Raw genomic sequence first — 10,495 nt, 5'->3', positions numbered from 1 at the left:
TGAGGTGGGGAAACTGCAGTCGGAGGGAATCAGAGGAAGACATTTTATAAACCTGGGTGTCGGGAGATGAACGGAATCTTCAATGTCGCCCCACAAGAAGTGCTCTTTTAAAGGCCCATTGAACACCATATCCCTCAAGCCTGACTGACCAGAATAACGTGGAGAGTGCAGTGTCAAATTACGTGACTGGGAATAGGTGGGGGGATCCAACCCCTTGTTTTGACGGCCACTTTCGGGTTACTGGTGGCTACGGTTTTAGACGTTATTTTTTATAAGGATGGCCTAATGGACTCAAAGTGAATGGAATGTTTTTATCGAAGGCGCCACAGGTAGGCAGTGAAGCAATATGCCGGTGGATGAGGCGGGGGAAGCTGCTCACCCGTTGATGTTAGTCGCCACCAGGGGACCAAGGAAGAAGAAGAGTGTGGACTTATTATGTACGTGGACTGTATGATGAGGAGTGAATTTAAGTGACTTTTAGCACACTGAAAAGGATACATATCAGTTGATAGAAACAATAAGCTTGGTTATTCTTAAGGGACTGTTCTGTTGGATTTTGGAATTTTACAAAGCCAGGAGAGCACGGAGTCTGTGATTGTGTGTGCGGGAGCGTGTGATCTGATGTGAGGTGGTGTGGTGACGGGCAGCCAGCCGCTCCAGGGGCCTCCTGGATCGCCATTGGCAGGACAGGCATTGGAGCCTGGCAGGCGCCGGGATAACCAGCCTTGGGGAGGACGAGTGCAGCGGTGGGGCCGGGCCGGGCCATGCAGGCGGGGGTGCCATGGTGTTGGTGAGTGGGGGCGGGGGGGACGGCCCGGGCGCCGCAGCTGGGGGGAGAGTGGCTGGGGCCGCCGCTGCAGCCCAAGCCATGGACAAGGCCTGGGGGGTGACCGTGGCCCCCCCGAATCAGCACAAGCGCCATGACCCCTGGCACAAGCATGAGTTGGCCGACAAGGAGAGAGCCAAGCAGATACGTAAGTGCCCACAACGCCTATCCCCTGTCTTGTCAAATTGTTGGTGAAGCTATACAAACCTTGTACCACATGTTGCTTTAAAATCATTTGAATGAAACTTTCTAGAAGTCCAGAAATTAGTGTTTTTGTATCTGTTGTTTAGTTTCCAGTAATGGCAAGGTGCTGTGATCATAATAAAATAATAAGTTTAAGTGCACTTATCCTGCTTGGTAGCTATACAGATAAATTAGAGGGATATTTATTCACAGGGAAAATAAAACTGAACCATCCCAGAAAGGCACGAGGCTTCTGCATTGACTTATTTACATTATACATTACTGGAAGTATTATATATTGGTTCTTTTATTAAGGAATTAGTATAATTTGTTCTCTCTTGGTAGGAAACCACTTTATTGATGAAAAAATTACCATGTGTAATGTATACTATATGTATGCATCTTGCCTGTTTTATTCTCCCTTACTGCTGTACTGTGTAATTTGTTTTTCACAGGCTTCTTCCAAAAAACATTTTGATTACTACAGTAAACTATAAGTATTCAGTATGGGTAATGTTATGTATTGTTAATATAGTTTTGCTGCTAATTTTGATCTGCATTTTCACACGTGTATTTGGGGAACTGTTGGGTTAAAGGGGAAAAAGCATTTATTTGTAATATTGGTGGTTTACATAAAGCAAATCATGAAGGGAAAGGCAAGGCCAAAGTTTTTGAAGATAATTTCCAAAGTATATACTTGACAAAGAGAAAACATGTTGGTCTTGTTGCTAACTGCACTTTGTATTGTGGGATGCAGGCTGGCAGATTTTAATAACCATAGTTTTTTTTTTTTTACTTGTCATTATTAGATTATCTTTCCCTTTATCAAATGAATTGTATACATAGCCATGAACAATACCAGTAGATCCAAACAGAGTACTCTAGCAGATGAGAAGTCTTGTAGGCTATGTAGGCAAAGATAGTATATCCTACCAAGCACAGCTAAGAATACTGTAGAAAGCACTGTCCTCTCTGACCTAGTAATAAGTACCATCCTGTAAGACCTTCTCTCTTGTGGTAGTTACTCCACAGCATTGATGAATTTTATATTTTGCAAGGTTTAGTTTTCATAGCGTGCAGTAATACAATATATACTGTTTTTTTAATATTACTTGCATAGGATCTTTGTTAAGACTTTACCTCAACACTTATCAGTAAAGCTGCTGTGGCTGAACTTTCAGCCGAATAGAATCAACCAGCATTAGCTGGAATATAATAATAGATTTATGTTGGCCATGGGAAGGTTAATGATATTGGTATTAACACACAGGTTTAAAGCCTCCCTAAAAATCTTTTTTTGCTTGATTTGCTGTTAGGAGCCATTGACCCCATGTTTGTCTCTTACATCTTCTTGTCACCTCCTGTTAATTATATTCAGATTAGGATAGATGCTATGAAGTAGAGGGAGTAGATGCAACCAGTCCTGATAAAATTCATTATTAGAGGCCTATCCTAAGGTGAATGAAATTGTCTTGTACGGTACCATTAATAATATAGGCTACGTTTGTTATAAAGAATGTGACCCAATTCCAAGGGGTTTGCAGACGTACAGGCATTATTCAACAATGTCCAAAGTGCCCTTTGCATGAACCATTCCAAACTGATTCACTGTAGCTGACCAGTTTTGTCTTGGAGTCTTTTTCTTAATCCCAACACTGACCTTTTCACTACTGGGAGATATTAACCACCTTAGTCTGATGATGATTTTTTTTTTTTTTTTTTTTTTTACACAGCTAGTTTGCTGTTAGCTGATGATTGTATTCAGCTTTGGAGATGCATTTTTGGCTGGAGGGAATACAGATACCATAGCCTTCATTAACGCCTCTACAAATAGCATGTTCCTTCTAGATATGAGGAATTTGTCTGGTGGAACCAGGAGTACCATATGATGATAAAGTATATCATCACATTGAGGGAGTTAATCATATATGTAGCTTACCAAAACTATAGTTAGAAGCCCTTCTGTTTTATGTCCTCAAACACAGACACGTAACTTTTGGCTGATGTTACCGTAACCACAGTTTTCTGTTGCATTAAGCTCTTTTCGTAGGGAAGGGGAGGCTTATTTACGCACTCAGTGTAGTGCAACCTCTAGGTGCCTCTGGAAGGAGTCACAGGCCAAGTGATTTCCTTTAATAGCTACGAGAATCCATTTACTACATCGGATGGTAGCTGTATATACAACAGAATGGATGCCTGGTGGTTTAGTGGATTAAGGCACTCTAGCCATTCAGAACCCATATGGGTTTCCTTCTTCAGGGTGGTTATGGTTTACTCCATAGCTGAACAGTGCCACTTGGTAGCAAACATGACTGGTCGCTCTAGCCTTAAAATGTCGGGATTGAGCTGCCAAGCCTTGGGTCCAGACCGGTACACTCTTGATGGGTTTGAGAATGGTTGGATGATGAACTGTGGATAGATTAATTGTTTTAGGATAATTTCTGTTGCATAAAGTATAAAAATGATCATGAGCAGATCTTGTTTTTTTTTTTTTTTTCCCCAATCTGTTTCTTAATTTGTAATATTGGTAGTTCCTCACTTTAGCAGATCGTTATTGGATGCTGTAGTTGTTTGCTTTTGTGGATCTTAATGTTTATGAACCATTTTACCAAATCCTCAGGCCTAACCCTTTTTTCCAGATCGTTGCTTTGAACTCTTCTTCATCGTAATTTGCAGTGGTTTTACACCTACAGATAATTTTGTTTGAACCATTTAATATGTAATTTGCAATGCTGACTCTTTTTATCTCTTACTTTTTTATTGCTACCCTAGTTTTGGTTACCGGTATTTGTGATTTAATAAACCATATCAGAGTACAATAGCTCTTGGTGTATTTTAGGATGCTTAAACAGTCTGTGTTTTTAAATCATCTGAAAGTACACATTTAAGTAAGTAGATTCTAACATCTTGTGATCCTTGGGTTACTACTGTACAGTAGAAGGGATTTTTGTGCAGTAACAGAGATCACAGCTGTAGTGGCCTTATTAGAGGGGTTTTAATTACAGTATTTGAAATTTCGGGACTTATGAAAGCTTGTGTTCCTTGACTCCCACAATGGTGAAGGATGACTTTGTGGAAATTTTCTAGTACCGTACCGATACCGGATAGCTTACCCTTTCTCATCAGGAATCTCATTCATGATAGCAGTGCACAAGCCTCATTAGCATATTTAGTTCAGATGTGTGTGTGTGTGTGTGTGTGTGTGTGTGTGTGTGTGTGTGTGTGTGTTCAGCCTCCCTGCTGGCTGGACCCAGGCGAGGATCTATTGATTATGGATAAGAAGTTAATTTGGTTTCATGAAATTTCTGAGGCTGGATTAATGCCTTGTCCAGTGTCCCCACCACATTCACCAAGGGAAGCCAGTGCAAATTTTGATTAATTTTGCTCCTAATTTATCTGTTTATTTTTTTCATTGTCATTTCTTATTGTTAGCCAGGGCTGTTGTTCAAAATACCACAAATTTTGACATACAATTGTTCCTGTAAAAATGTGGCAACAGGCAAATCAGCATGATAGGTTTTACTGAAACTTTCTTAGCAGTTTTATTTCTTATAAAAACAGATACCAGTACTGGTATTAGCCATTCCATTGGGAGTTTGGCTACAATGGGGAGGTGGTAGCTACCATGTTTTTCAGGTATCAGTACTTACTTTAAGTCCACCAAGCCTAATTCAACAGAACCTCATGGTATTGGCATATCTAGTGTTTGCAGTACCGGTACATAACATCAATACTGTACCGGTACCGGGTACTGTATACTTTTTCAGTTGGAACCAGAATTTGAATGTGTGAATGATGTTGGTGTTAATAAATGGCTCATTTCTCTGGGCTTGCTTTGTGGATAGTGGTCCTAGTTTTATTTCTCTTGTTCTGGATCATATACACCTTACCCTATCTTTTATGGAATTGGGGTTTGGATGAATGTATATATATGTATACCTTTAGCAAGGTAAAAGAATTAAATATTCTAGATACTGTAGCTATATGCAGTACCAGTAGCAGTATTATATATTAATGTATGGACTTCATAGTTATATACCTGAATATGCTTACTAGCCTAGTGGTATATAAATTCCCTGAGCTACCGTAGTTCTGGTTTATCGTAAAGTTATGTATATTTTAAGCTTTCATAATCAAGTGAAGACAGGTTGCCTGAAAGCTGCAGTTACGTTGGCTTTTTTCTGTTTAATATCTTGGCATATTGTGGCTGTGGTAGTTATTTATATTAGTTATGGTACCGGGTACCTTAATGTTTTAGAAGTTTGGTAAGATAGTGAATATAGGCTATGGTATGATATATTGCTTGGTTACCTACAGTAATTTGTGAGGAAGTTGGTTTTTATACTGTGCGTGTATGTGTGTGTTTGTGTGTGTGCAAATGTGCATGTGCATGTATGTTCATCTGTTCTTTATCATCTGCCATTGCCAATGTGATTTGAACCTGATAAGGCTAGATTCTGCTTTGCCTTATCTTGCACAATTACTGAGTGCCCCTGCCCCATTTGGGAAGAGGTGTGGCATGGCGTATGATTGGCTGAGGGTGAGTGTGGTGTGTGTGATAGCAGCAGCATGATAAGATAGGCATGGATGTTGAGATACGGCACACAGCTTGAATGAGGAAAAAAGTGGTGGACTTATTTCAGTACACAAGGACTTAGCATTCCCATCATAGAGGGAGAAGGTGGGCTTTCTTTATAGTAGCCCCTTTGTTTGCTTTATCCTTGCTGCCTTCAAACCATTTTTGCTCAGCTAATATAAAGGCTTTGCGTACGGCAGCTCTTTGGTTAATGTCTTTAGTACAGAGGTACATTTTTTAGTTTATTTTATGCAGCTTCCATGCCATTTCACTCAACTTCAGGAAAAACTTTTCATATTGATGTTAATGAAGGTATTAACTGACTCCTCTTATTTGAAAACTTTTCTGCTGTGTAAAGTCATGTGGTTGTTGCAGCAGTAGGATGTAAAAGATCATCATGGTGGAGGGGTTAATGGTGGCCCACTCATGCATGCCTATATTAGCATTAACAACTCATGTAGGCAATGCATCTTCACACACGCACACAGATGTATAGGGTACACCAGGCATGTGCTTAGAATGGTGGTAGCTAGTTTATGGTCTTGCCTCATCAACACAACAATGTTTTATATATTGTACCGGTACCGTACTGTTTTTCCATCCATCTGCCACCAGGCAGCCTTAGGAGAGAGCCTTTACATAGCCTATTTACTACAAATATGACTATTCTTGCTATGGCACTGTACTGCCAATTACACTGTAATTTTATTCAGATTATTGTTTTAGCCTAAACTATTCACCATGAGGGTCCATCTTGAATTGTATGAAGTTGTCTGGCAGTAGCAGGAATAAAATATACATGAGGCAATTTGAATTCATTGCTGCAGTTGAAGGAATAAGTGTATAACCCCTTTAAGTACCGTACCCGGTATGTAGGGTTTCTCTACTGTACATGAAATACAGTATATAGTCCACCTTCCTGTAATGCATTGGTTCATCCTGACTACAAGGAATTCCTTAGTTTCATCAGCTTCCATACCAGTACTCTTGATTTTCTGGCATATGATGTATTTTTGCAGACTAAGAAGGACTAGTTGTCTAACCATGAATCAGGTGATATTGGTTTGATAAGGTGAATTGTGTGTATTAGGCTGAGAGTGAAGTGAATGGGTAAGTGTGGTTGGGCTGATGTAGGTCATGAGACAAGTGATAGGGTGTAAGTGGATTAGATTAGTTCATCACGAGGCCTACGTTAGGTGGATGGAGGCTAAAGGGTGATGGTGGGTGAGAGCACCAGCACTGTGAGAGGTCATACCCTAAGCTGAATAAAATAGTATAGCAGCACTGTATTGAGAGTGATATACTGCGCTGCGTAGTGGATAGAGTTAGCTAGTAGTTGAAGAATTTTTTCTAACTCCTTCCTGGTGAGAAATGTTCCTTGAATGGAAGTAATCTCTTTTGTACTGTTTGTTTGTAGCCAGATGCCTTGATCCCAGATGGAGTGGCAATTAGCTGATAAATAGCCTCTACTCTTACTAGATGCCTTAATCCCAGATGGAGTGGCAATTAGCTAATAAATAGCCTCAACTTTTAGCCTATCCTCTTGCACATGGCTCCCCCCTCTCCAACTCGTACCACCCTCATTTATATACTGCATACCTCTCCACCTCATCCTTGATCTCCCTCTCTGTCCTTTCCCCTTCCATCTCACTCATATACAGTGTCCAGATCAGTGTTTTCATTTACATTAGCCTACCATGGCCAAACCATCTCCAGGCACTGTACATCTGACACTTGCTAGCTCATTCACATAACATAATTTTCTCATTTGGTTGCCTGTGTGTATGTCTTTCTCTCTCCAAGTACCGGTAAATCACATGCTTCTTTTGAATACCAGTAGCCTAACTCACTTCCACACCTTATGACTTACATTTTTCTACCATTGTCACAAGTACTATGGGCATTATGTGTATGCTGTTTGATAACTGCTGCTGTGATCACTGTAACTTTGCCTTTCTTATTTATGTATATACTATACGGTATTAAGTTTTCCATGCAGTGTCATTTACTGGTACATACCGGTAACAAAGTTCTTAATTTTATACAGTGGATTATGTAAAAAACTATGTTCATTATAAGTCATTGATGCATTATTGATGAATGCCATACACAGATCTACATGCACTTCACTGTATGCCCATTTAATGCTCGTAATGTCCTGGAGAACTGTATGAGAAACCCAGAATAGCCCCCCAGAGCAGGTAGAGCAGTAAATAGTTGAACATACCACTAACAGTGCCAGTGGATTAGGCCCTCCCCTGCCCAGACATCGCATCCACGGGACCTTGTATGGGCTCTAAGTCTTCATAAACTCGGCAGTTGAACTTTAACCCTATAATACCTGCAGTCTGATGATGTAGTCTGTATACTTTACTGTATTAGCTACCGTATTCTTCCTAATTATATCTGAATGATTAAGATTATGAGAGTCAAAGTAAAGATGGATGGGCATTATGATTAGCATTCATTAACCCCTTCAGTACCGTACAAGATGTCTTACCAAAGTTGAATAAATCATACCTTATACTGGTACATCACCAGAGCAAGAGGTTTAACCCACTTTAAATTGTAGACATATTTTATTCTAGGCATTCCCTAATAATTTTAATCAGCATAGAGTAGACTCCTCAAACTGGAAGGGTTAGATGTAGTCTCAATTAATCCCTCCGTTGTGAGAAGCCTTCCCTAGTTGTATGAAGGTAGCAGCAAGAATGTAGCCACTAAAAAAGTGTGTCATATGGATATAAGGGAGTAATTACATTGATATTCCAGTACTCCAGCTAAGTTCAGTTTCCATCCTGTATTTGTGAAGGGGCCAGTGATGTAGGCTATGGCATGTCTTTTCTTGTCTAGTTACAAAGTCTCTCCTGACCTGCAGAAAATTTATTGAGATAGCAAGAATAATAGGTACATAAAAGACATGATTAATTGAAGAGGGTAATCATTTCATTATGATTTGTGTACATTCCCAGTATGTTATTATTTTCCTATTGAGATCCTTAAATATGGATATGTCCTTCTTAGTTTTTAGGAGTGGACTTGTATATTGAAGGTGCTTCCTAATGCTATGTCTAACCCCAAAAGTTCAGATAATTTATCCTAAGCTTAGTACAATGGTCACCAGAAGAGTCAAGTCAGTCCAAAGACGTCCTGTACTGTTAAAAGGTTAAATGCCGGTGTAATTTAGAACTTTCACTGCAGAGGTGGAGCATAGTCATTGTATTTGGGTAACTCCAGCAGTTTTATGTAATGTAGAGAATCTGTGCAGTCCCAGTGACAAGTGATTTTTCTTTGTTTCACGTTACTTTTTTGTTTTATTTTATTTTTTTTTCTTGGAGGGAACAATCTTGTGGGCTTCTGCTCTTTGGCTCCATTTTCATTGCATTAAAAAGAAAAACAAGACTGCAGTAAATTAGTGAACACTTGTCAGATAAAGATCCTGTGCTACTTACAAAGCTGACTTGCAAGTTCTCTTATTTTACTGCACCAAATAGGCCTATATGGAGAACGTAGTGTTGTTTTGGAACACATCCCAGACCTTCGATGACAGCTGTTTGTGTGTTGGAAATATTGAGAAAGAAATTACCGTAGCCTAAACAGGTTTAAGGCATAACTACCTGGAGTGTTTGAAGGCATCAGAAATAAGCGGTTGAATATTGAGTGGAACAGTTTAATGCATAATACTTCCAGATAATCGAGAGTACTGTATATGACCCACACTTGGTACTGTGGCGCCTATCAGATTTCAGTCAGGGCATGATCTAGGTTGACATTCATAATACATAATAGTGCTTTATAATTGCTTTGGTGTAGGTCACTTTGTAGGGATGACTGGATGTGGAAGAATGAGGTTGCTTGGATCATAGAGTTGTGAAAATTTACTGTATTGTTGGTACTTTATAGAGGTTTATTATTGGTGAGAAATAAGGGACAAGTATGGAAGCATTTGGAACTAATCATGAAATGGGTTAATAATAATAATAATAATAATAATAATAATAATATCCCTTTGTCTTATAATACAGAGGTGTGATTTGGATTAAGAAAAAAAGGAGAAATACAGTAGTTACCATATTTAAAAAAAAAAAAAAAAAAAAGAGAGAGAGAAACCGTAGAATGATGGATAAATGTAACAGACAAATTCCTGTTGAAATAATCACGTGTGGGTAATTCCAGTGAGCCATACCACTATCTTTCTCCCTCCCCCCCTTCCTTCTTTACCTCCTTCCCTCCCCCTCCCCGTTCCCACCCACACCATTTTTCCGCGTGACGTCACTGATAGCAACAAAACCGGGCCAAGGAACCACACACACACACACACACACACACACACACACACACACTTGTCGAGAGGGTAACCATATCGAGTTTTCTACCACGTTCGTTTTTTTCCCCCTGTACCGCATATGTTTTGGCCGTTTTTTTTTTTTTTTTTTTTTTTTTTTTTTTTTTTTTTTTTTGCTCAGTTGTCATGGTAACTGAGAAAGAAATTAGGAAAATGTGACTCACTGATAGGAGAGAGAGAGAGAGTGTGTTTGAGCTAAATTGCTGTAACCCAAGCCATAAGAATGCGTTTTTTTCTAATGAACTCATACATTATTCTTTTTGTTTAGTCCTTTTCTCTATCTTCTTAGTGTATATTTATTCTTTATTCCTTTTTATCTCTCATTGCTTATATTTCCATTGCTCTGAAGGCTTGAACTGTATTTAATGTTTGCTTTTCTCCCCTTTAATCGTTTTCTGTCTCATTTTGTTTCCTCTTGTCTTCATTTTCCTTATATATTTCCGGGTAATCCATCCTAAACATCGTCTTTCTCTTATTGTTTCGTTCACTATCATTTTTTATTCGTCCTTCCATATTGCCGTCCATATACATCATCTTTCTTTTCGTTCTATTCATTTCATTTATT

The 10,495-nt window shown here is 39.2% G+C and overlaps 1 protein-coding gene across 1 annotated transcript in view; it reads left to right on the top strand.

Moving 5' to 3' along the window:
* The first annotated feature begins 781 nt into the window (after positions 1–781).
* Positions 782–10,495, top strand: part of LOC145406209 (dual specificity tyrosine-phosphorylation-regulated kinase 1A-like) — a 54,052-nt gene continuing 44,338 nt past the window's right edge. The window contains exon 1 of the mRNA XM_080277415.1: positions 782–974. Coding sequence (XP_080133541.1) covers positions 782–974 — 193 coding nt within the window. The remainder of the gene's footprint in view (positions 975–10,495) is intronic.

Source organism: Coenobita brevimanus, chromosome 69 (genome assembly GCF_032717465.1).
Source record: "Coenobita brevimanus isolate Jiangsu-jjx chromosome 69, ASM3271746v2, whole genome shotgun sequence".
In the NCBI taxonomy this organism is placed as follows: Eukaryota; Metazoa; Arthropoda; class Malacostraca; order Decapoda; family Coenobitidae; genus Coenobita; species Coenobita brevimanus.
The sequence above is the reverse complement of the archived record's forward strand: the minus strand, read 5'-3'. Positions and strand labels throughout refer to the sequence as shown.